The following is a 27,732-nucleotide window of genomic DNA, read 5'->3' as shown; positions in this document are numbered from 1 at the left end:
GTAGTAAATTCTTAACCTGTTCCTTGGGATTGTCACTTTATAGGTAGTTATATAAGGCTGCAGAGCAATCAGATTTCGTTTTAAATGATCATTTTTATTTTCTTAATCCAAATACAAGACAAAATCAGTACAAATGCAGAGTAGAGGGTTTTGTGTCTGTGTGTGTGTGTTATCAGGATCTCAGTATAGAACCCAAGTTGGTCTTGAACTCCTGGGTTTGGATAATACTACATCTGACAGACTCCATATGCGTGCCAGCATGCACAACTGGGGACTTAAAATATTTCTTGCAAAAAAAGATGTTATCGAAATAGTGGGTCCATGTAAATTGAGTATTTACAGTGTACCTTCTTCTGAGCCTTAGCATGCTCAAAGTCAAAGACACTGAGCCCTGTCCTTTAGGAGCTTCTGCTCCAGACAGAAGATGACAACAGTGTCAAAGCAATGACGATCAGTGCCTATGACAGATGTGCTCAGGACGACAGACATCACCATCACCTTTAGGACAAAGCACATTAGGAAACTTGGCGGCCAAGCTGATATTTCATTACTAACATGAAATTCAGATTAACTTCTCCTTAAGTCGGGATTAGCAAGATCTCATCTTACTATTACTCTTACCTCCAGCACCCCAGCTCATTTGCCTTGAGTGTAGAGTGCTGCTCACATAACCCGAAGTAACCAGTTCCCACTACCTGTTCTTTAGGAAGCAGGTCAAAGTTCTCCCAAATGGTTTTTCTCCAGGGCCAAAAGTAGTATCAGTAGCAACACTGATAGCTTTTGTGTGACCATTGGTGTGCAAATCTGTTTCTATTAGCCTTTGACCCCTAAAGGGCAATTGTCCACATCTTACTGCTCACAGCACCCACAAGTACACAGGGCACACAGATGGTCAGTAGGTATCAGTAAATCTTAGTCTTTGGGTAGGAAAGGGTAAGTAGAATAGTAGAGATATAAGTATTTTAAAGTCAAACAGACAAATGCAAAGAATTCATTTCCTTCTAAAAATTATTTTGTGGAGATGGAATTTCATAGAAACCAGACTGGGCTCCAACCTGCTATGTAATTGAGGTTGCCTTGAACTCCTGATCACCCCTCCTCTAACTCCCAAGAGCTACTTTACAGAAATGTAGCCATTATATCTGATTTACTGTGAATCCTTTGGCTGGCCTGGAATTCACTATATAGACCAGGCTGATCTTGAACTCATAACAGAGACCCACCTGCCTCTGCCTCCCACTTGCTGGGGTTACAGGAGTACATCACCATACCAGGCGTTCTTCATTTTTTGGTTTTTCAAGACTGGGTTTCTCTGTATAGCACTGGCTGTCCTGGAACTTGTTCTATAGACTAGGTTGGCCTGAGATGTGCCTGCCCCTGCCTTTTAAGTGCTGAGATGAAAGGTGTGCACCACCACTGCCTGGCTACCGGGTTCTTCTTTTCCTACTTTTATTGCAGGAAGCCATTTTCTTCAAGAGTTAGTATCTTCATATGTAAAGAATATGGCAAAACTTGGAAATATTCAAAAAGCAAAGTGATTAGACTATGTGTGGAGTTAAAGTATACACACCAGAACCTGTGTTAGTTCCTACCCATGAGTGCGCAGGCGCGCACACACACACCCACCCCGTCTTGAGGAAGTTCATTAAACAAATGAGGACAAATAAAAGTTTAACAACAAATGAGTTCATTAGTTGAAAAACCCTTGTGCTAAAATAGAAAGCACAAGAGCAATGGTTAGTTTCATTATGAATATATTTATTGAAAATTATAGGGGGCTGGTGAGATGGCTCAGTGGGTAAGAGCACCCGACTGCTCTTCCAAAGGTCCAGAGTTCAGATCCCAGCAACCACATGGTGGCTCACAACCATCCGTAACGAGATCTGACGCCCTCTTCTGGTGTGTCTGAAAACAGCTACAGTGTACTTACATATAATAAATAAATAAAATCTTTAAAAAAAAAAAAGTAAAAAAAAAAAAAAAAAAAGAAAATTATAGAGTGAATTACTTTTCGTAGGAATGTAGAGGTTTCATGCTCTTGAACATAAAGTTCAAAAGTATCTATTTCTACACCTTGCATAGTGAATGCCTGGCCCTGCTATCAAACAGTCTGAAAGATCTGAAGTTTCATGGGCATACAGTGAAACAAAGGATTAAGAAACAGATCATGTTAGAATGTGAAATAACAGATTGGTGAGGTGGCTCAGCGTATGTCTTCCAGAGGACTTGATTTTGGTTCCTCGAAATCACAGCACATGACTCAACAGAATGACCGCAGCTCCAGGGACCTGATGCTTCCTGTCTCCACAGGCACCTGCATCCATATGCACACACGCTCCTATACATATATAGTTTTAAAAAAATTTAAAAAGAACCTGAAATGACTGCAAAGGCTAACATTCATGGCCTGGATCTATCACTAAAAATAGTAAAATTAGGGGGTTTCTAATACTCGGCAGATTATGGGAACTGGAGGAAACTGCACTACATAATAAACTAATAAAATTGAATAGCTTAACTATATTTATTGATATAAATACAACATATCTCACAAGCATCCACTACGACATACGACACAAGAGACAAAGTCAGATGAATTAAATATTAATGCAAAGAGAAAATACAGAAATGCTTTGTAACATAAAGGTCACCTCTATATATTAAATCATCCCACATACTTTGTACAATTTACCTCTAATTGATTAAATATTTGAAATAAGCAAGGCTGGATGTATTCAAGCGTTTATTTCTCAGTGGAAAATGCCCTTTTCATCAGCGGTGGTTGCGCTTTCCCCACATCAAACATCATTTCCAGGGGAGGGTTGTTGAGAGAGCACCAGTCAGGTATGCGGCCCGTCTGGTTATAGTATTCCTTTGAAATGGAGCGGCTCCCAAGAATGTCTTGCAATGCTCCAAAAACAGCCCCTGTGTAGTGACAATAATTTCATAAGCTAAGATGATGCATCAGAAAGTGTAAGCTACGCAAAGAGGAGACTGGTAAATTCAGCAAGCAGACCAAGCTCTCAACTCCAACTCAATGAGATTCACTCTGAGAAACAGGGTGAGCCATGACTCCTCTGTTGAAAATAACCTAAGGACCCTTTGCAGATTTCAGGGAATATGGTATTCCAAAATCTTAAAAAGGTGAAATAACTTGAGGTAGAAGGACTTCCAACTTTAGGAAAGACTCAAGTTTTCTTTGTCACAACTCTGTTACATGTCATTAAATAACATTGCAAAACCCAACAGATATCATTTAAACATTTTAAGATTTTTTTATACCAGAAAAATCTTACAAAGATGCATAAGGCAAGGGCTGGAGAGATGGCTCAGTGGTTAAGAGCACTGACTGCTCTTCCAGAGGTCCTGAGTTCAATTCCTAACAACCACATGGTGGCTCACAACCATCTGTAATGGGATCTGATGCCCTCTTCTGGTGTGTCTGAAGACAGCGACAGTGTACTCATATACATAAAATAAATAAATCTTTTAAAAAATGCACAAGGCAATCTTTATAAAAAAAAATTCAGCTTCTAAATCTAATCTAGGTGAAAAACCAAGATTAACCAAAGTCTACTTCACAAGAAACCGTACTACTATCACTTAAAATTCCTATTGTGTGCTTTCTCTCTACATGCATGATCCTGCCACTGGCTCCATCAGAAAATAAACTATATGTAAATATACACATCTGTGACTGCTTTTCTCTAGTTATGTATCAGACTGTGTGTTTATCCAGTGGTACTATCTATTTTTTTTATTTTTTATTTTTCAAGACAGGGTTTCTCTGTGTAGCCCTGGCTGTCCTGGAACTCACTCTGTAGACCAGGCTGTCCTCGAACTCAGAAATCTGCCTGCCTCTGCCTCCCGAGTGCTGGGATTACAGGTATGCGCCACCACGCCCAGCAGTGGTACTATCTTAAGAGTACTCAATGAGCTCCACCCAAGTTAGTGTAAACTGAAGTACTGATTTCCACCACTAATACAAGTAACAGCAGCTAATACTAGTAACTCATCACTTTCACTACTGAGAGACGACTTTATATAAATGAAATTATTATTTGAGACAGGGTTTCACTATATAGTCTTGACTGGCCTGGAGCTCAACCATCTAGACCAGGCTGTCTTCAAACTTCAAAGAGATCTGCCAGCCTCTGCTCTGCCTCCAAAGTTTTGGGATTAAAACCATCTGCCACTACACCATCCCTAAGGATGAAGTTTACTTTATATCTATCTATCTATCTATCTATCTATCTATCTATCTATCTATCTATCTATCTATCTATCTTCCTTCTATATCTCACAGTGCAAAGGCCAGCACAAATGTGTATAATTACAAAAATTACTATAATTTACAGAAAAGTCTTACTTTAATAAAAATTATTTGTTCATTTGAGGCGTCTAACTTTGTAGCTTAGACTGGCTTGGAATTCATTATGTAGCCTAGGTTTGCTCAAACTTTATCTGTCTGCCTTAGCCTCCTAAATGACTGGATTATGCGGTTCTACTGTTCAGTGGAAAATAATATCTTCTTCTTCTTCTTCCTCTTCCTCTTTGTCATCATCATCATCAGTGCCTAAGCTCTCCCAACATCAAACATCATTCCCAAAGGTGGGCTGTTGAGAGATATAGTCAGGTATATGACCCAGCTAACAGTTTGACTTATGAGGTGGGTAGTTTTGAACAAAGTAAATGTATTGTTTACTTTGATACATTTACTAGTAATAGCACTCAGGACTAAGTTCTTACCTCCCAACCAGGCCACACAATTAGCTTTTGCAGGTGGAGTATGAATTCGGAAGTTCTTGGTGCCAAGTGTCTTTTTGTACTTTGGCTTTTCTACCAAATACCGTATTTCTGCAAGCAATCTGTGGAGAAAGCCTGGCAACATAGATGTGCCACCGATGATTACCAAATTCTCTGCCAGTTGCTTCCTGGTGTCTATTGGGCACTGTTGTTGAAAAAGAAAAAAGGTTATTAGAATTGGATGACTACTGTTTAGCTAGACTTCCTACACAGAAGCAGACACTGCAGACAGCAGCAGCACCTGTACTATAGAAGACATGTAATGCTTCATACAGCAAACAGCCACCATGAAAATACTACTACATGTGTATTTTTGAATATTCTCAGTAGTGTGTAGATTTATTTAGTTAGTGATTTTTGTTTAGAAAGGGACTTTCTAGATAGCCTGGAATTCACTATGGAGGTCAGGTTGGCTCTGAGATCCATCTGCCTCTGCCTCCAAGTGCTGGAATTAAAGGCATGTACCATCACACTAGACTCTATTACCTTCTACACCAATCTTTAAGTTGTGTGTGTGTGTGTGTGTGTGTGTGTGTGTGTGTGTGTGTGAACACAGATGTCAGTGCTTGTGCAGAGGCTAGAGGGCTACTTGCAGGAGGAGGCTCTGTTCTTCTACTATGTAGGTCTTAGCTACTGAACATCATGCTTGCTGGCAAGTGCCTTTACCCACATGCTTGGCCCACAGTGTTAGACTTGAAAAAAGTGCAGAGTAAATTCCAAGCAGCATAGGCAATAGTATGATCTTTTACCTTTTTCCCCTTAAGTAAAGAGAGCATGTAACATTCAACCACTACCACAACCCTCCTCATTTACTTTGTTTTGTTTCTTTGAGACAGACAGACAAACATAGATAGGAACTCACCACACAGCCCCAGTTAGCCTCAAACTTGCAATCCTCCTGTCTCTGCTTTTAGAGTGTTCAGATAATTGGTGCACCAGTGTTCCTGGCTTAAAACTTAACTGTTTTCAAGTTCTTCTGTTTATACTAGTATACCAGGATCAGTTGCTGGGGAAGATAACACCCCAGAGCTTGTGTGAAGGCTCTAATGGGAACACAGCTATCCATGCGCCCTGATGGAGCACACTTTCCTCTACTGAAAGGTTAGAGGCTGTGCTTCAAAGGAGACAATTGGACTCTGCCTCACCAGCCAATCACACTGGCCTGGCAACCCACAGGGGCTGCCGGATGTCACAGCCAGATTGTCCTCACTCCAACCCTATGGGAGCGGCACTTCTCACTCTAAGAATCAGAGCAGTGAATTAATTCCACAGTAAAGCCGTCAGGTTGGCAGCATGTATCCTTACCTGGGGAGCCATCTTGCTGGCACTATATATATTTTAAAATACCAAGAAAAGGGTTTGTTTGTTTGTTTGTTTTTGTTTTGTTTTGAGACAGAGTTTTACTAAATGATCCAGGCTAGCATGAATTGTTATAAACCAGGCTGGCCTGGAATTCTTCATCCAACTGCTTTGGTGTCTCAATCACTACCATACTCAGCAACATTAACTATAAAATTTCACAAAAAAGTTAAAATAAAAAAGTGTAAGCCAGGTGTGGTGGCCCATGCCTGTAATTCCACGACTTGAGAGGAAAAGGCAGAAGAAATTTGTAGAATTGTCACAAGTTCAAGGGTAGCCTGGTCTATACAGTGAATACAGGCCAAAAACAAACCAAAAAACAAGAAAACACAAGTGATAACAACAACAACAACAACAGTATTCTATAAAATTCTAATAGGAAATAAGTAATAAAAGGGTTTGAAAAATTACTTTATTCTTACAAATAATATATGACAAGGAAAAATGCAGAAGATAACACTTAAAAATATTCTTTGAAGTTACTCTTAGAACAATGGGAAATTGTATAAATACCTGTAAAAGGGAATCCAAAATTAAAGTGGCAACTGACTTCTCCTCATTATCTTGTTCAAAAAGGATTTCCACAACTGAATCTCTAATGAAATTAAAAAGAGAACACTTTATAGTCACCATATAACATAGAAGAATCATTAGTTACACTGACATAATGTTTTAAGTGGCAGTACCATCTTCATGAATTATTGAATAAACTAGAAAGCTTTTCTCCTTGTAAATGGGGAAATGGTGTATCTACCTCCAGGGGCTGAGAAGATTCAGTGAGTGTGTAAAACAAGGTCTGGCATACAGAAAACATTCCTCAAGTGTTAGCTACTGCTCTAGAAAGATGTACATGTGTTGGATTTCATGACACCTCAAACATAACTGAAAAGAAGTTATACTCTGTAAAAGCTAACATGATTTCACATGCCTGTAAGTCAGGAATACATGAGATTTTACAACAGGTAACAAAACCCTTTGTTTTTTAAGTTTTTCTGAAGCAAGATCCCATGTAGCTGAAGCTGGCTTCAAACTCCTTCTCCTCTTTCTTGTCTCTACCACCCACGTGCGGAAACCTCAGGTGTGAGCCACCACACCTGGCATTTCACATGTTTTTTAAATTTTAAAATGACACAAAGCTGAATATGGTGACTCATACTCCAGCACATGTCTGTGCACCATGTGGATGTGATGCCCACAAAGGCCAGAGCCGTGCACTGGACACTCAGCAACTAGAGTTAGAGATGGTTCTGAGTTACCAAATGGCGCTGGGAATTGAACCAGCTCCTCTGTGTTATATTAACTTCCTGAGCCATCTCTCCAAATCCAAATGCAAACTCTTAAAGCACAAACAAACAAATGACTGATTATAAATAAAATCTAGCCACTTTACAAATGAAATGTTACTGGAACACAGGCATCACCTTCCCTTATACAGTGTACATTATACTGCAAGTTTTGTACTCCAGCTAGAGTTGAGTAGACACAAAGACTGCACAGACCTCAAGGAGTCAGGCATTTATAACCTGCTTTTTAAAGAGGTTACTACTGGGCTGGAGAGATGGCTCAGCGGTTAAGAGCATTGACTACTTTTCCAGAGGTCCTGAGTTCAATTCCAGCAACAGCATAGTGGCTCACAACCATCTGTAATGGCTGACAGCTTAAGTGTACTCATATACATAAAATAAATAAATCCTATTAAAAACAAAAAACTAGTTTACTACCCTTTATTTGAAAACTTATTCCCTGCTGCTTCTTGAAACACTATTAATTTCATTAAAATAATTCTGAATTATTCTGACAAACAAGAAGGAAAGAATATTTTTAAAACTTAAAAAGTTGAAAATAAAAAAACAAAGCATCATAAAAAATATTTTACTGTTAACCTGGAACCACCCACCTAGGCTTATACAAATATATTAACACATGATTTCCCTCTTAAAAATAATGTCTAACCTGATTGATCCAAGCACATGTAAAATTTTCTCTCCATCCAATGGATAGTCAACATTTGGAGGTGGAGTGGGACGCTGAAATGTAAAAATAATAATAATTTATAATAATAATCAAGGCATATTTATAAACAAACACATAAATAACTTTTGCAAAAAGAATTTTTTTTCAAGACAGGGTTTCTCTGTAGCCCTGGCTGTCCTGGAACTCACTTTGTAGACCAGGCTGGCCTCGAACTCAGAAATCCGCCTGCCTCTGCCTCCCAAGGGCTGGGATTAAAGGCACGCGCCACCATGCCCAGCAAGAAATAATTTTTAAGCTTACCTCATTATTCCCATCAATATTAAATTTTGCTGCTTGGATTTGCAGTCCACGCTTCAGATCACTGACAAAGCACGTGCGCACTTAAGGAGGAAAGAAAGGAGCCTTCGTTACTGCTTGCTGCTCAAGAAATGGTGAGCTGATGCCTTAGCGGAACAATCCCATTCAAGAGAACACACAACTTAAATAGTCATCTTCTGTAAACGCAAGGATTATTTTATTGCCTTTATATGAAGCAGAGTTGAGGTTTTACTAAAGATATTTTAATACAGGCTTAAGCATGAAGCTTACAAGAAAAAAGGAGGGGCCAGGGAGATTAAGAGAGAGAATCGGGAAGGCAAAGAGAGAAAGAGAGGTGCCCAGGAATAAAGACAGACACACTTAAGAGCAAAAACGCAGGCTTCTCTATGGATTGTTACCCACAAAACCATATTCTAAAACTCCCTCTACCGAACCATTCTGCCATTTGACAGGCACTGTACAAGTGTAACGACACACATAAACAGCCCCACCGTAAGAGACAGCTCTTCCCACTAAACAACATGTGCTTCCAGGGTTTCTATTTTCCGTTTTCTCCTTTTGATCCTTTTAAAAAGTCTGAGTGAAGACACACACTCCACTTGTTCTTAGCGTGATTACTTCCTGCATGGCACACCCTACAATATCACCTGCCTGCTACTCTATCTTTTTTTTTTTTTTTTTTTGGTTTTTCGAGACAGGGTTTCTCTGTGTAGCCCTGGCTGTCCTGGAACTCACTCTGTAGACCAGGCTGGCCTCGAACTCAGAAATCCGCCTGCCTCTGCCTCCCGAGTGCTGGGATTAAAGGCGTGCACCACCACGCCCGGCTACTCTATCCTTTTAATATTTGCATTCTGAACACTTAAAACTGTGGGGTTTTTTTTTTTTTTTTCTGCAAATACCCTTACCAAGGCCTTTAGACAGAGGAGTAAGTAAAAATTTTAAATCTGAAAAAGCTGGGGCTGAATTCAAGATATCCAATAACTTCAGCCAAATTACTTTTAAAACATTACTTACACACTTAGAACCATGTTTGTGTTTACTTTCATTTTAAGATAAATTCTAAGCTGGACAGTGGTGGCACAGACTAGCATCCCCTAGCACGGGAGAGGCAGAGGCAGGCAGGCCTCTGAGTTTATGGTCAGCCTGGTCTAAAGAGTGAGTTCCAGGACAGGGAGGATTACATACAGAAACCCTGTCTCAAACACACACACACACAAATGATAAACTCTGCTAGGAGCTGGAGAGATGTCTCAATGGTTTACAACACTGTGCTTCTAGAGGACCTGGGTCCGTTCCCAGCACTTACCTGGTGGCTCACAAGCATCTTAACTCTGACCACCACAGGAACCAAGCACACATGTGGTGCACATGCATACATTAAGGTATAATACTTATTATATAAACTAAACTGAAAAAAGAAAAAAGGGTCTTCTGGTTAGCTCCGGCTGCTCTGAAACTTGCTGCATGTGTGTATCTGCACCACGTGCTGAGATTACAGGACATGCCACCACATATATTTTCTATCTGTACTTTTAGACACATGTGCCCTTCAAACTAGCACTAAAGAATGTAAGGGACAAAACCGAGGGCCAGATGTGGGTGGTGTTAGGGCATTGCTGTCAATCCTGAGCACCTGACTGATCCCAAAGACCCTCACGCTGACAGAGAAAACCCTCTTACCTTTAATATCTTCTAGCACACCTTCTGGAACTGAACCTGAAAAACAATTTTATTAAGAATTAAAGAACCTTAAATAATAATTATTTTAAAATCCTATTTAATTCTCTCCATTCCCCATTTTTCATTTAACTAAAATTAAGTAAGATATTGGTCTTTTTAAAGGTTTAACAGAAAAATCAACTTTGCTTTCTGAAGTGAAACACTCCAAGTGAGGAGACAGCAGAGACACTGGGCCCAGGAGTGTAGAAGTCCTGCGGGAGACTGAGAGCTCACGCACCTTACAGCAGAAGCCAGAACACACAAGGGCGAGCAATGACAGGGATGTGACCTCGTGTGGTCACAGCACTCCCCTAGCACTCTCTCTTGTCCCCTTTGCTCTTTCCCAATCCTTTCTAAGGATATTTGAAAAGAAGAGTAAAAAGAGCGGCATGGTGGCTCGGGAAGCTGAGGCAGGAGGACTGCCCCAAGCTCAGGGACAGCCTAGGCTACATACTAAGACCATGTGAGAAGATATTTCTAAAAACCAATAAGCAAGCAACACACATACACACACACACGCACACACACGAGTAAAAAATTAACCTTTTAGACACGTTACCAATGTGACATGATGGTTTGCCAGCCTGCTGGTTTTCTAAGGTAGAACCAGGAACACAATTCTCTAACTTAAATCCTAGAATTTAGGAGGCAGAGGCAGTAGGATCTCTTTAAGTTAGAAGGCAGCCTGGTCTACATACTGAGGTTCTAGACCAGTCATGGCTACTAGTAAGACCCTATCTCAAAACAATATATAATAAAATAATGTCTTCTAAACCAAGTCTCAAAAATATTTTATTTGTCTATAAAAACTAAAAACAAAGCTTTTTGAAGAAATGGATCATAATAAGTGGGTAAGCATAGCACTGTAATTCCACCCAGATCTATACACCTGTCATAAAGTAAACTATTTATGATGAATTTTTTTTTTTTTTTTTTTTGGTTTTTTTTCGAGACAGGGTTTCTCTGTAGCCCTGGCTGCCCTGGAACTCACTTTGTAGACCAGGCTAGCCTCGAACTCCTATCTAACAACCTGGTGGAAACAGGAATGTCAAGTTCAGAAAGACCATGGCCGGGCTCCAACTGAGAATCAACAGCATCCAGATGCGATTTCAACCAGAGAAATAGATGAAATCTGCTTAAAAGCCAGTAGGAAGAAAGAAGAAAAGAATGGGAGGAGAAGGAGGAAGAGGGAGAGGAAGAGGAAGAGGGGGAGGAGGAGGAGGAAGAAGAGGAGGGGAAGAAGTAGAGGAAGAAGAGGAAGAGGAAGAGGGGAGGAAGAGGAGGAGGAAGGAGAAGAAATAAATCAAGTCCCCCATGGAACCACTAGCAGAGAAAATGAGAGAGAAGAAACCAAGGAGTACTGAGAAGCAACAGCCCATGGAAGAAAGAATCCCAAAAGCAAAGGGAGGACGGAATGATTTAAACCGCCTAAAGTTCTAGAGAAGACGACTAACACACAGCAACAATGACTTAGACTTGGGACAAGGTCAAGAGCGGTGTAGAGAAATGAGGAGAAGCAGCAATGGCAGAGATTAAATAGAAGCTAAGGTACTGGGAGCTTAGTCCACTCTGAAGTGGCTTATTACCCATCACTGAGGGAAGGCTCTGTCCTTTAGCTGCACCAGTGTCAACAGTACATTGTTCCAACAGCTGAGTTTCCAACTCCCTGAAATTTGAAAAAGTTATTGAAATTAAAATACAATTGATAATCGTTTCTTATTTAAAAGGTACAGTACATTACAAATCATAATGTGTCATATAAAAAGTTTGTTTTGGCCCAGGGAAGTAGTGGCACATGTCTGTAATCCCAGGACTCAGGAGGAAGAGGCAAGTGGATTTCTATGAGTTTGCAGCCAGCCTGGTCCACAGAGCAGATTCCAGGATAGCCAAGGTTATACACAAAGGGGAAAATAAAATGTTTGTTTTGAGGCAGGGTCTCTTGTAGCCCAGGCTGGCCTTGAACTTCCCATGTAGCTGAGGGTGACCTTGAACTTCTAATTTTCTTGCCTCTACCTGAGGTGCTGATGCTGGAATTATAGGTGTACATCACCGTACCTGGTGTTACGTGGTATTGGGGATAGAACCCCAGAGCTTTGTCCATACCTAAGTCAAGCTCTCTACCAATGAAGCTACAGCTCCAGACCAATAGAAAACAATGGCTTTATCTTTAAAGGAGGAATATATCTGATCATCCCACTGCACACCCAGGCTTCCATATCCTCCTGCAGGGTCTAGCCTGGCCTCTACTTCATTGTCTCCACCACCACAGCTCCACAATCAGACTTTCCACATCTTCCTTGAGAGTACAGACTGAACTAGCAAAGGAAGGCCACATGCTCCAGTTTCACCGAAAGAATACTAACAATATGAAAGATCAAGCCAAAACCTACTAGTCTTGTAGAAATGCCAATGACAATTACCTACATGAGCTCAGGATACAGAATATAAACTCCTTTGAAATATAATTTATTCATTTTATTGTTTTATGTGCATCAGTGTTTTGCCTGCATGTATGTCTGTGTGAGAGTGTCAAGGAGAAAGAGCTCAAGGACAACCCCCCAAGCAACACCCACAAAACTCAAACATAAGGCTGACAGAAACGATGACCACAACACAAGACTTGAGAACTGAGTTAAAAAAAAAAGGGGGGGGGGGAGAAGAACTGAGTTCAATCAGGAGGTAGAAGCACTGAAGAGCACTCAAGATGAAATGAAGATGGAATTGAAAATCCCAATAGCTTAACTAGAACACTCAAAGGCATAAAATTTAAAATTTCTCAACAAATGGGACCAGGAAGCAAGTAAGCATCACTATTGTAACATATAACAAACAGACTTCAAACTAAAACTAATCAGAGGAGATAAAGAAGAATACTTTATTCTAATTAAGGGAATAGTTAACCAAGAAGACATTGCTATCCTGAACATATATACACTCATCAAACTCTGTGGAGCCCAATCTCATATATATGTACACACACACACACACACACACACACTCACACACACACACACACACTAAAGCTAGAGGGAAGATACCACAGCATAATAAAGCTGTATATGAGAAACCCACAGCCAGCAGCGTCCTAAATTGAGACAAGTTTGAAGCGACCCAACTGAAGTCAGGACTGAGGCAGGGCTGTCCACCATCTCCACTCCTTCTCACCACTGCGTTCCCAATACTAACAGGAGCCATGCAGCAGAAGGAAACTAAAGGGATACAAGTAGGGAAAGATGATACGATACTATACATTAGAGATCCCAGAAATCCTACCAGAAACTGCTAGGAAGCATAAACTCAGCAAATGAAAGGACACAGAGTCAACTTGCACAAATCAATCACCTTTCGATACAACAAACATACAGAGTGGAACTCATAACACATTCTCATTCACAGCAGCCTCAAGGAAAGTAAAATACCAAGGAAGAAACCTAACCAAAGTGAAAGAAACGAGAAAGGCACTAGAAAATGGAACAAAAATCCATGGTCACAGATTGGTAGAATTAACATTTTGAAAATGGCCATTCTACCAAAAGCTTTTTACAGATTAAATGCAATCCCAATCAAAATCCCCAAGCCATTATTTACAGAAATAGAAAAAGTATACTAAAATTTACATGACACCACAACAGACCCTGGATAATCAAAGTGATCCTGAGAGAAAAGAATAATGCTGGAAGGGAGAAAGGAGAGATTACAATTTCAGCTAAGAAATGGAAACAACTAAAATGTACTTTAATCAACAAATGGATCCTGAGAATGTGCACAGATGCTATGGAATACCATTCGGTTGTAAAGAAAAAAAAATTAGGAGCTTTGCAGGTAGACAGATGGAAGTAGGAAAGATCATATTGAGTGAGTAACCCAGAACTGGAAACAATGTCACGGGTTTTCTTCCACTGAGGCTCCCGAATCCAATCTTAAGATAGAGCTATACTCTTTTTTTTTTTTTTTTTTTTTTTTTTTTGAGACAGGGTTTCTCTGTGTAGCCCTGGCTGTCCTGGAACTCACTTTGCAGACCAGGCTGGCCTCAAACTCAGAAATCCGCCTGCCTGTGCCTCCCGAGTGCTGGGATTAAAGGCGTGCGCCACCACGCCCGGCAGTGAGCTATACTCTTAACCCTCATCTAAGAAATGTCTCTTTGCAACAACAACAACAAAAAACTACAGGGAACTACAGCCAATCAATCAAAAGGCAGAGTTGTGGAGTCCAGTCCCAATGGATACAACTACAGAATACTCCTGCACCCAAGGCTGAGGAACACTGTGGAAGAAGGAGGAGAAAGATTGTAAAGATCAAAAGCATCGGGGAGCCTGCTGTAAGGTTTTGTCTCCTAGTAATATCAGAAGCCACACTCAAAAAGTCTGACCAAAATGCCTGTCCAATGCGAGCTGAATAAAGACAATGTCATCGGGTATGCCAAAGCGGACAGGGAAAAGCCCACAAGGTCTCAACCCTACACAAAGGACTGGAGGCAACCGAGGAAAGCTGGAGAGGGAGAGGTGGTCTTCCCTAGGGCAGAGTGGACCAACTGATCGCCTAATGCCAAACGGTCAGCCCTGAGAACATACAGACAACATTACATAGACTTTAAAGGTTATACTTATAAACACACACACACACACACACACACACACACACACACACACAAGTGAAAAAAGAGGCCACGAATTTGAAGAAGGGAGAGTAGATAGGGCTTAGAGGGAGGAAAGGGAAGGGTAAAATTAATTATAATCTCAAAAAATGATGAATGCATTCAAATCTAAAAGAAGATGGAATAAATTAAAAATCAGATTATAAGCATCGGCTTTTGTGGCTGGTGAGAAAACACACAAGAAACTTACTTGTGGAGAGCTTTTCCTCCTAACGGCAGTGCTCCCCAGCAATTCAGTATTGGGATGCCTTCATAGATCTGTGCTAGAGTCAAGGTCATTGTCATCTGAGGAGATACAATGTTTCCTCTCCAATATTGTTCTAATTAACCTTGGTGATACATTTTTACTTCTTGTTCTAGAAGTTACAGAAAAGCCAGATGCAAGTCTCTTAATAATGTTCACCAAAGAAAACACTTAAATGTGCACCTGCACAGACACCATAATCCATTAATTAGGGTCAAGGCATCCAACAAAGCAGTCATTAGCTAGCAATGTAGGCCCACTGAGTACTTAAAATTCAGCCATTCAGAACTTTGATATATTTTTGGTTTTTTGTTTTGTTTTGGTTTTTTTTTTGTTTGTTTGTTTTTTCGAGACAGGGTTTCTCTGTAGCCCTGGCTGGCCTGGAACTCACTTTGTAGGCCAGGCTGGCCTCAAGCTCAGAAATCTGCCTACTGGGATTAAGGGCGTACGCCACCACGACTGGCTCAAGAATGCTGATATTTTTAAGAGTCTAAGTTACAAGGCAAATTTACAAAAGTTATTGAAGAAAAAAAAAAGACTTCAACAACTTCAATTTTTTTTTTTTTTCGAGACAGGGTTTCTCTGTATAGTCTTGGCTGTCCTGGAACTCACTTTGTAGACCAGGCTGGCCTCAAACTCAGAAATCCGCCTGTCTCTGCCTCCCAAGTGCTGGGATTAAAGGCGTGCACCACCACCACCCAGCAACAACTTCAATTTTTACATTGAGTACAAAGAAATATTTTTTTAAGGTTTATTTATTTTATATATATATATATGTAAGTACACTGTTGCAGTCTTCAGACACACCAGTAGAGGTACTAGATCCCATTACAGATGGTTGTGAGTCACCATGTGGTTGCTGGGACTTAAACTTAGGACCTCTGGAAGAGCACTCAGTGCTCGTAACCACTGAGCCATCTCTCCAGCCCCAGAGAAATATTTTTAATATACTGGATTAAGTAAAGTATACTTTTAATGTTACTGCTTTAATTTATATGAATTTCTAAGATATTTTAAAATCTAGATAGGGCCCGCCTGACTGACAAGGCTATACTCTGCATATATTACATTACTTATAAGACTGCTCTGTTAGGGTTCATAAGTACAATACTGAAAAGATGAAAAAGATTATGGTGAGAGCACCATAGTTTGGACACTCTAGGTTTATAGCCTAGCTATGTGCTTAGAAAACTTACCCTAACTTCCAATTGTATTACTTACATGAAAAGAATATTACTTGCATGGCAGGTTTATTTTGAGAATTAAACAAAGTAATGTGTAACTTAGTTTTTTAGGAGTAGATGGATATTTCCCCCCCTGAACATTTTTTTCTCATAGAAATCTAGATCTTGAAACTGCTTGTCTTATGTTCATGTACTTTAACTACATTTTAACAAAGCAACACTCACTGTGACAATTCAGTAAAGCGTCACCTCTATTGTAAGTGTTTTTTATGGAAGGAATGTACCTATTTGTCAAACCAGTAGTAACCCTCTGTGACGAAACTGCTAGCTGTGCCTTATTAAACTACCTGTGGGGTGGGCCCTACACTGTAAGCCTACCTTACTCAGCACACACAGTTCCCACGAGATGGAATAGCATCACTGTTTTATAGCTATGGAAACTGAGGCCAAGAGTCTAAGTTACTTGAGTGGTAAGTACCCTATAAGGAAGAAGCACAGCCCAGATCTGTCCTTACCTGCCCTAGCTCAAAAACACAATGGCATATTATTCTGACAGCCTCTGGGCACAGAAAAAAAATGTACTTTTTCTATAGTGAAGGCCAATTTTATTCTACCATTTATATTTTTCTTAGTTTAACTTTCTCATTTTAGTTTGTCCAATTATTCTTTGTATGAATTCTTTTCTTAGAAGTTAACTATCCTTATCAGCTGATAATGCATCTTGAAAACTGAACACAATATTTAGCAGATCTGCTCCCGGAGCATAAACTAGAACTGAATCATAATGATAACTCCTGCAAAAAGCTTAAATCTCTCAAGGCCATTACCCTTATCACATAATAGCTCATACTGCACACACTAGGCCAAAATACTTCAATAATACAAATTATTTTTATAAGCCAAATTACTTCAGTTAAAATAAGTAAAGAAAAAACCAAAACCCACAACATGGGCTAGCTGATAAAAAAAGATACAGGCAACACCAGGCTTTCCCTATATCCACAATCCAGGACCATGGCCGAATTAATTCCAAGCGTCAGCAGTGCCATCAGATGACTTGGAGCAAGTAGGACAGATGGAACCTGGAAAACAGCAGAGCAGCAGTAAGGCCGGGGCTGAGTGCAGTCTTTGAAGCCGTCAGATGTGTCTGCAAATATAGTGGGAAGTTCACAGCAACACTGCACTGATTTAGATCTCTTCCATCAGTGCTGGTGTTCCATGGAAAACTAGCTTTCTGATTTAGATGAATTTACTCAATAACCAAAGTATCTTTCAAGTAATAAAACATAATATCAGAGTATATAAACAAGTAATTTAACTAGGTAGTTTCATTTCCAAATGACAATTCTAAAGCGTTTTTATCAGTACTACCTCTTGTGAAGTAGAATTTTCAAATAAAAGATAAAAGTCTAGAAAAATGCAAATTCAGAGGAAGATGATACTAAAAAACCAGATGCTTTTGCCACACAGGAAACACCAGAAAGAACCCCTCCCTCCCTCCCTCCCCCTTCTTCTTTCCCTCCCCCTATTTGTGAGAACTCCGAGGTTAAGTCTGTCCATGAACTGCAGTGACCTTCCCTCCTGCTTGGACTGCAGCAGGGATTACAGGCATGTTCTCATATGTCCAGCTTTAGGAAACAATTCTTTTCACTTATCTAAGACAAGATCTCATGTAGCTCAGGCTGTCTTTTTTTCTCCCTTTTAAAGTTTGCGTGCGTGCCTGCGTGCGTGCATGTGTGCGCGTGTGCGTGTGTGTAGCACACGTGTGGAAGTCAGGAGGACAACATGTGGGAGTTACTTCTCTTTCTCTACCATGTAAGTCCTGGGGATTGAGTCAACTCAGGTTGTCAGACATAATGGCAAGCACCTTTACCCACTGAACTGTGCCAACAGCCCTTCCAGGGGCTTGAGCTTGCTCTGCAGTTGAGGACAACCCTAAACTGTTGAGATTACAGGAATTTGCCACCACACATTGCTAGGCAAAAACTCTTATCATATTCGCAGAGTTTGTAGAATAAACCCTATTTTTAAACCACCAGAGGCTGGCAAGATGGCTCAGCAGGTCCAAGCACTTGGTACACAACCTGGATACCTGAGTTTGATCCCCGGAACCTTGGTAAAAGTAGAAGTGATCCCAAAGTTGTTCTCTGACCTCCACACTGATACTATAGCACACCATCCATCATCATGTACACACACACACACACACACACACACACACACACACACACACACACATAATAAAAACTTAAAAAAAAAACAACTCAAATCCCATCCATCATAACATAGCAGCTTCAAGAGCAAAACCACAAACTATAATCTTCTTGGTGACTTTTTTTTTGAGACAGGGTTTCTCTGTGTAGCCTTGGCTGTCCTGACACTCAATTTGTAGACCAGGCTGGCCCCTTCCTGCCTCTGCCTCCCAAGTGCTGGGATTAAAGGCATGTGCCACCACGCCCGGCTGGTGACTTTTTTTTTTAAGTGAGAATTTACTAGATTTGGTGGTAGCACAAATACAGATATTCAATAAAAATATGAAAGTCTATTATAATCAAAGGGCAGATAAAATAATAGCTGAATTATTATTTTTAATTTCTTTTTTACTTAGAGAAGGCACTTCAGTCGTATACGAGATAAGGTTACCAATGAAGACCCAATTGCAATTCTTCAGTATACACAGGGACTTCCTGGCTCAGAGGAGCTGACCTGCCTCTGCTGCTGTCTCCCACTCAGTGGGAGTCCTGAGTTAATGGTGTCAGCTAGGGCAGGTGCTATAGGATGGATTCCATCAGATCTGTCTTACCAAAACGACTGACAACCAGCTGCACTTACCAGAGTGTTTTTTAGTATTAAGTATATTGTGACTTTAGCAAAACATATAAAAATGTTTACATGTAATTAATTTTGAGACAGTGTCTCAATGTAGCCTAAGCTGGTCTCAAATTCATTATGTATCAGAGGGTGACCTTGACCCTTCTGTGTCTACCTCCCAAATACTGGGATTTTAAGCATCACTGCCCAGCTTACATCTAATTTCTAATATACTGTACTCTTTTTAAATAATCTTCCATTTCCCTCTCTTAAAAAAATACCCTCTAATTTCAAGGCAGAAACTTTTAAAAATATAAAAGATTGTCTTACTATAAAATAATCATACAATTTATTCCTATTTTTATAAAATAGGAATATTACAAGTAATGTTACTAAAATTAAGAGATAATCCCCATTTCTGAGACCTCCCACATCCTCTAGAGGTGGCAACAATTACATATTGCACCTAAAATAAAGAGAAGGAGTAAAGGAAAAAATGATACTTGACAACAGCCAATGTGTCTGCAGAACAGGAACTAGCAAAGCATACGAAAACACACGATCAACTTCGTAGCACTGAATATGTCTTTTCTCCTGAAAGTCTCCAAAGAGACTTTTAATACTTTTTTTACATTAAAATAAGTAACTGAAATACCAGCTTTAGTGTTAATTAGGTATGAAATAAGCATTTAAATAAAACAGTCAATTTGAAGAGGCTTCTATTATCTGATTCTTCAAATATACTATATAGTACATATAATGAAAAAATATAGTGTGGAATTGGTTTAAGCTTTGAGCACCTATGCAAAAAAATTACATGGGGCATTTCCCTAAAATGTAATATGCAAGCTTTATTTATCTTCTGAATGGTTTACATGCAATGTAAATGTTCTACGACTGAGCTATCCCTCAGACTTCTTTCTACTTAAAAACAATGTATTAGTCAGGCAGTGGTGGCACATGCCTTTAATCCCAGCCCTTGGGAGGCAGATTTCTGAGTTTGAGGCCAGCCTGGTCTACAGAGTGAGTTCCAGGACAGCCAGGGCTATACAGAGAAACCCTGTCTCGAAAAACCAAAACCAACCAACCAACCAACCAACCAACCAAACAAACAAAAAGAAAAACAAAAAACAAACCAAAAATCAAACCAAAACAAAACAAATCCCCCAAAAAAACAAACACCAAAAAAACAATGTATTAATTTCATTTAAAAATAGGTATCTCAAGAGGCTGTGGTGTCTCCTCAGTGAAGTGCTTGAGAGGCAAGCATGAGGAATTGAGTCCAGGTCCAGTACCGTATAGATAAGGCTGGGGCAGCGGCACAGTCCTGTAATCCCAGAGGCAGGAGGATCACAGCAAGGTCACAGCCAGCCAGGCCAGCTGGATCATGGGAGAACCTGTCTTGAACAGTGAGGCCAGGGCTGCAACTCAAGCTTATTCGCCAGCACTGCATAAAAACAGATGTGCGGTGCATGTGCAATCCTACAACCTGGAGCGAAAGGCATGAGTTGGCACAGGCTAGAGTTATCTGGGAAAAGGCAACCTCAATTGAGAAAATGCCTCAATAAGATCAGGCTCAATTGGTGAGCCTGTAGAACATTTCTTAATGACTGATGGGTTAGAAGAGACTCAGCCCACTGTGGGCTGGTAGTCCTGGGTTCTCTAAGAAAGCAGGATGAGCCAGCCATGAGAACAGCTAGTAAGCAGCATATCTCCACAGCCTCTGAATTAGTTCCTGCCCTGACTTCCCTCAGTGATAGACTGTTAGCTGGAAGTGCGGGCATAATAAACCCTTTCCTCCCTAGTTGCTTTTGGTAATGGTGTTTCATCACAGCAACAGAGACCTGATGAAGACAGAAGGTGGAACCAGGTTGTGGGGAGCAGCTGTGATGGACTGGAAGGACTTTGGAACTTTGAGCTAGAAGGCCTCTGAGTGTTAAGAGCTCAAATGGACTGTTCTACTCTAGAAGACTGTTGAAAAGCAGTGCAGGTGATGGAGGCTTGGGCAAGGCAAGATCACAAGTTTAAGGTCAGCCTCAGCTATACAGCAAGTTTGAGGCTAACTTCAAAAATGTCAAAAATAAATGAAAAAATAGGGTGGATAAATGATTAAGAAAGAGACTGGGCCGCTGGCCTCTACAAATGCCATATATACATGTGCACCCAAGTATACACACACACATACACACAAATAAAAACAGGTACCTCAAAATATTTAAAAAGAACACGAGTCAGAGTCTCTCTGAAGTGGGAAGGACATAACACCGACTCGATAACCACAACGCGGCGGTCTCTGGGATTCACCAACAGATGCCTGGAAAAGAAAACAGAGCTCTGTACTTTTTTGGGTAAGTAATGCAAGTTAAGAATAAACTGTTTTTCATATGTTAAGATGCTTTATGACAAAAATATGCCTTTATTTTATCCTTCCAGGAATACGATGTTTCTGAGTTCTTAGACTGTGCTAAGTGCTGTAGCAGGAACTAAAGCCATTAATTATCATTACCACCATTAGCCACTACACAGAGGTTTTCTTTTGTGAATTTGTAAAAGTAGTAAGTATAAGCTCACAAATTTCAGTCATAATAGACATTAACTTGGAAACCACAAGAGTTTAATCCATTTATTGCCCAGAAAGTATTAAAAATGATCTTTATTATTTTTTTATTCTGGATGTATAAACACATATTTAAGCATGAATATGCATTCTATAGTTGTTCTTTAGTGTGTTCTTTTCATTTTTAATACATCTTATTTTTCTGATTCACTACATATGGATATGGAACAACCACCCACCCTATTTTGCTGACAGGTCTCAGAGTTAATCAGAAAGTGCTGTACCACTAAGCAAAAGGCCTCCGACCCCAATAATAACTGCACAGTGTTTTACCATATGGATAGTACACAATTTACTTATCTGTCTGTCTGTCTGTCTGTCTTTTACGGACAGACAGGACTTGGCTGAGGTTTATTCACAGGCTGCCAGTCCCTTTATTAAGAGGCACTTGATTTGCCTTCAATGTCTTACAATTTTCAGTTCTCTAATCATCAGCTATGTTTTTCCAAAGGCTAAAGACAGAGATGGCAAGATGGCTCAGGGGTGAAGGCAGACATAGCCAAGCCTGAGCTTGACCCGTGGGACCGGTGTGGAAGGAGAGAACTGATGTCCACAAAGCACCCTCTGACCTCCATACACCTCAGGACCCAGAGACATGCACAGCCACAAACAAATTCTTAAAAATAGTTTAAACACCCAAAGGTTGAAGATAAACAAAACTGGCGCTGGACTCCAATTTTCTTTTTTGTATCAGATGCAATAACCAAGCACTCCTATAACTGCCATTAGGGAAAAACCAACCCTGAAATAAAGTTTCATCTTACCTGAAATACAGTATGTGGATGAATTCCTTTAGGTAGGAATATAATTCTTCTGTATTGATATTATACTGAACAACTTTGATTGGCTGGAAAAAATTAAAATGATTTCTTATATTAACAATACTGTGTGCTTTTTATTTACTAATATATTTTCTCATCATAAATGAAATTTATATTAAGAATATAAAAAACTAAAAACTGATTAACCTTAGTGTAGCTTAACTGGTGGACGTGCATAGCATATGCAAAGCCCTGGGATCAACACAACATTGCATAAATGCATAAAACTCGATGTGCTAGTGCATGCCTAAAAACAGGCAGAAGACCCAAGTTTAAGGTCATCAAGCTAACCTGAGTTAGACAAAACTTTATCTCAAAAATAACATAAAACAAAACAAAACAAAAAACAAAACAAAAAAAAAACAACCCAAACAAAACAAATATCCCCCACAAAGGGTAATCTCTTCAATTAGGGATTTCAATGAACAGGCAATGGATAAAAGAGAAGGTAATTTTAACGGTATAAATAGAAGTGTGTGTCTACAAGTAAGTACACAGAACAGAGCTTATAAGATTTTTGTCTTACTTCATCTGACTTATCATTTGGGCATGACTAATGATAAAAATTCAGAATAGCTGGGCATTGGTGGCGCACACCTTTGATTCCAGCACGTGGAAGGCAGAGGCAGGTGGATTTCTGAGTTTGAGGCCAGCCTGGTCTACAGAGTGAGTTCCAGGACAGCCAGGACTACACAGAAAAACCCTGTCTCAAAAAACCAAAAAACCAAAACCAAAACCAAAACCCCTTAGAATTGCCTAAGAAGCATAAAGAGGGCTGGAGAGATGGCTGAACAGGTACAAGCACTGGCTGCTCTTACAGACATTCGAGCTTGGTTCCCAGCAAGCACACAGTAGCCCACAACTGTAACAGCAGTTCCTGGGTATCTGACACTCTCTTCTGGCTTTCAAGAGCACTGCATGTTTGGAGGGAACTTAAGTATGTGCAGGTAAAACACAAAGTAAAAATAAATCTTAAAAAAAAAAAAAGAAAAAGAAAAAGAATCTTTAAAAACAAAAGGTAGCAAAGGCTTCCTCAAATATTCTAGACTTAGTTCATCTCCTGGATTATATGGTTGTTGCACATCATGATTAAATTCATGCCACATAAGATTAGGCCTCAACAAAGTTGACTTAAAAAAACTCTTGAAATTGTATCTTACTTTATTTTTCTAATTTTCACATCTTAGTACTTATTAATGTTAGTGTGTGTGCATGTGTGCATGCATGCTCTATGATGTGTCACAGCCCTTGGGTGGCGGCGGTCGGATGACAACTCTGTGGAAGTGGTTCTCTCTTTCTACCTTTATGTGGGTTCCGAGCGTAAACCTCAACTGCCAGGCTTGTTCAACAAGCACCTTTCCATACTGAGCCACCATGCCAGTCCATAGTTTTCTGTTTGTTTTAAAAAAAATACCTTAGACATGCCAGCTCTTTTTATCACACTAGGAATTATACATCGTGGACCAGTTTCTCCTGCGAATCCACACCTGCAAAGAAATGGAAAATTACATACTCAACTTATAACCTTTTTTCTAAATATCTGCCAAAGAAACAATGGCCACAAAAACATCTGGAAATATCTCTGATGCACTTAAAGGGTCAAAGAAAAAATATAAAAATAACATTTATTAAGTTTACATCACACATTAAAGGAAGAAGCAAAGTATATACAAATTTTTATATTGAAATAAGCCAGTGTCTCATTTTAAGGCAGATTTCATTTTCCTCCTCTTTTATAAGACATTTATTTTTATAACCCTGGATCTACACTATGTGACTTCCTTCTGACAGTCGTGTATTACTCAGTGAGAGGCTGTGAGAAGCACATTGTTGGGTGGCTTAGTTATTTTGCAGCATCCTAAAAGCATACTTACATAAACCTAGAAACACAGTGGGCTGCACATAAAGCTATGTCCGTGATTGTTGTTTGACGACACACTTTTAGAACATGTTGCCATACTAAATACTGCAGGCAAGTATAACTCAAAGGTGTTTGTATACTTAAGTATATAAAAACATACAAAAGGTAAGTGGTTGTGTACCTAAATGCATCTAAACATGGAATAATAGGAACTACAATTATTCAGAATAAAGAAACTCTGGTCATAGACAACCCACATGTGATACTGAAGAGCCATGACATCATATATGTGATCTCTCATTGACAGAAATGTCACTCACCACACGGCACATGAATAATCTCTTCATTCTCTTCTTAGTTTTAATATTAATAAAGTACTATTACTAATAAAGTAACCGTTAGCATGTTACTTAAGACTTTTTTTTCTTTAATCATTTTATGTGTATAAGTGTTGTGCCCATATGTGTATGTATGTGCACTACATACGCGCCTGGTGATCACAGAGGTCATTAGATTCCCTGGAACTGGAATTGTGAGGTAACTGTGAGCTATCTGACATGGGTGCTGGGAACTGAACCCAGGTTCTCTGAAGAGTAGCAAGTGCTCTTACCCACTGAGCTGGCTCTCCAGCCCCAAGACTATCTTCTTAAACTATGAGAATCTGACAATTATAATCATTTCATATATGATGAACTCAAACAAGCCTACACTCACACTAGGACATGGACACTGGTTTTATTAGTATTTATTTCCTGTGTTTATGTGCATGGGTGCGTGAATGACACAGTGCACATAGGAAGGGGAGAAGACAACTTGTGGGTCTTGGTTTAAGCCAAGCACAGTAGGCACATGAACAATGCCAGCACTCAGGAGGGCAGAGGCACTAGGACTAGAAGTTTGGGGCAGCTTGGGCCACACTGGACACTATTTCAAAAAGAAAAAAAAAACAAAAAGAGAAAAGAAAAGAAAAAGAAAAAGAGAAAAATTAGTAGTCAGTGCCACATTTCTTTTGTGCTGGAAAAAAGGTTGCTAAAATGACCATATTGGAAATCACACCTTTTTTTTTTTTCTTCCCCCGCCTGGGCACTGTTCCCCTGTGCCTAGACATCTCTCTCCATTTTCACTTCAATGTTACTTATATTCAGTGCTCCTCAAAGTCCTCAAGGACTTTGTAATGATGTAGCTTAAGTTCTGCCTTTGAAAACTTTTATGTCCTTCTGTCTTCAATCACATCCCTATATAATAATTTATATTTTCAATGTATAGCCACAATAATTATTTTCAGGTAGTAATCTCTACTTATTATATTAATGTTTTTTAAAAAAGTAAGATGAATATGGGAGAGTCAGAGAAGGAGAGGATAATCAAGAACTATGTTTAATCCAATTCTGTAGCTTCTAAGGACCAATTTTTAAGTCTGTTCTTATGACCATTTATTTAATAGTTGCTTAACATCTATTACAGGTTAGGAAGTGTTTAAAATATGCAAAAATAATCCACACATCTGTTTCATATATAACTTCACCTCAAACACATAATATGTATATATGATGGAACTCTCAGCTTTCTGGAGCCTAATATGTATTTCATACACAACATCACTTTATATATACATATATGTCATGTAATTCTGTGTTGTTCTTGAGTCCAATACAAGGACTCTTAAATGGATGGTCCAAAGAACTTAAAACCGTCCAGCATCCTCTCATACTGTCCAGATGTTCCAAGGCTTGTGAATTTGTGTTTTGCTATCTCTACCTTTGACTGCCACTTCGAGGACCACTACTCCCGTGCTTACAAACTGCTTTTTTAAAGTGCAAAATGTGGGTCTAAGAGTATTATAAGGTAACCAACAATTTCCCGTCTCATTTCTATGCGGCTTCCTGTCTTCATGTGCCAGGGCTCCATAGCTGATTTCCTACACTCCTGGAGAACAATCTATTTCCAGAACCAATGGGGCTCCATCCCATAAATGTTTTATGGTGGAAAGAGTCAGCAAGCGTTACAATTCGATGGTTTCCTTCCAATCTGACCCAGCCAGAGGCAAGCACAATCTGGGTCATCGCTGTCAAAAGTTAAAGTGATGGCCCCTGATCACCTTAGACGGGGGTGGGGTGGGGGACACCGTTCCCCGAGCTTCCTGGGCTTCTCTAGGAGTCCAGATCCCACTCAGGCCACCAGATCCTACAGGTTCGCATTGCCCAAGAGAGTCCTCCCTGACAACACATTCATCACTGAGTGTGGACTGAGCTTTGCCTTAAGGCAACGATGTGAGCTAGCATTCGCGGGATCGCCGGGGGAAGGTCCCGGGTGCCCAGCGGGCCTAAAGACGGTTGCCAGTCCGGGACCACCGGCACGTCCCTCGGGCCCACAGCCGCCCATGGCCACTCACTTGGTGAAAGCTTCTCCTAGGTCGATCACGACTGCTGTCTTCTCGCCGCCGCTCCCAAGGCCCTCGTAGAGCGGCATCTTTGAGAGACCGACGTAGAGAGGGTGAAGTGGTCCGCCCGGCGGGGGGGCTGCCTCAGCGCGGGGGCGGGGCGGGGTCCTCACAAAGCCGAGGACCCGGGCTGGCCAAGGAGAGGCCTGACGTCGCGGAGGCCGAGGCGGTCAGGCGCGCCGGACACCTTAGAGGGGCGGAGCCTCCCGGGTCCTCTCGCTCAGCGGCCGGGGGCGCCTGCGCGGCGTAGTAAGGATTTTTAGCGGCTTAGGAGGGGAGGCAGGAACTTGAGATCGCTTTCTCATTCTCCAGTTCTGTGTTGGTCGTTTATCATGACATTTAGTCGCCGCAATGAACACACAAGATAGAGTCTGCTCAGAAGAGATTGGCTTTCACTCTCCCCGAAGCAGTTCTAGAAAAGGATCCTAAGATCTAAATTCAAAACTTGGATTGGGAAGGCGGAAATGCTCCTTAATTACAGCAGTATTTGTGGTGGTTTACATGCGAACGCCCCCCCCCCCCCCCCCCCCGCGCGCCTAGGCTCATCTGTTTGAATGCTTAGTCACCGAGGACTGGAACAGTTTTGGAAGGATATGGAGATTTGACCTTGGAGGAGGTGTGTCACTGGGAGTGGACTTTGGGGTTTAAAAAGCCCACACTAGGCGCAGCTCTCTCCTCCCTGCCTCCTCTGCCCCCAACCCCCACCCCGGACCCTTGTTGCCTGGCAATTAAGATGTAAAGCTCTCAGCTACTGCTTCATTGCCATGCCTGCCCGCCACCCCACCCCCCCATCATTAACTAAAACTGTAAGCAGGTCCCCGATTGACGATTCCTTTTATAAGAGTTGTCTTAGTCATGTTGTCTCTTCCCAGAAATAGAATAGTTACTAAGACAGCAGTTCTTGCCTGTTGCTGGGGAGATTGA

At 40.5% G+C, this 27,732-nt stretch overlaps 1 protein-coding gene across 1 annotated transcript; it reads right to left on the bottom strand.

Annotated features, from left to right (window-relative positions):
* Window positions 1–73: 73 nt before the first annotated feature.
* On the bottom strand, window positions 74–26,935 carry Actr10 (ARP10 actin-related protein 10). Its single transcript, NM_019785.2, has 13 exons — window positions 26,761–26,935; window positions 23,922–23,994; window positions 22,451–22,533; window positions 21,275–21,383; window positions 17,233–17,340; window positions 15,021–15,088; window positions 11,763–11,842; window positions 10,138–10,173; window positions 8,440–8,519; window positions 8,119–8,192; window positions 6,679–6,760; window positions 4,750–4,951; window positions 74–2,925 (listed from the first exon to the last, which is right to left on the bottom strand). Exons 1-13 carry the CDS (start codon window positions 26,835–26,837, stop codon window positions 2,744–2,746), a joined length of 1,254 nt encoding a protein of 417 aa, NP_062759.2. The 5' UTR covers window positions 26,838–26,935; the 3' UTR covers window positions 74–2,743.
* Window positions 26,936–27,732: the final 797 nt, after the last annotated feature.

The sequence above is a fragment of the Mus musculus genome, chromosome 12 (assembly GCF_000001635.26).
Source record: "Mus musculus strain C57BL/6J chromosome 12, GRCm38.p6 C57BL/6J".
Classification (NCBI taxonomy): domain Eukaryota; kingdom Metazoa; phylum Chordata; class Mammalia; order Rodentia; family Muridae; genus Mus; species Mus musculus.
Note: the sequence above shows the minus strand (reverse complement) of the source record. Positions and strands in the feature narration are given on the sequence as shown.

What these genes read in the sequence shown, in the direction of transcription:
- Actr10 (NM_019785.2), bottom strand. Translation starts at nt 26,837, where the DNA reads ATGCCGCTCTACGAGGGCCTTGGGAGCGGCGGCGAGAAGACAGCAGTC. An exon ending in GGAGGAAAAGCTCTCCACAA is followed by an intron (nt 11,843 to 15,020) that starts GTAAGTTTCTTG and finishes TTCAAATTTCAG; the next exon opens with GGAGTTGGAAACTCAGCTGT. An exon ending in CATGTGCTTGGATCAATCAG is followed by an intron (nt 6,761 to 8,118) that starts GTTAGACATTAT and finishes TAATTTCATTAG; the next exon opens with AGATTCAGTTGTGGAAATCC.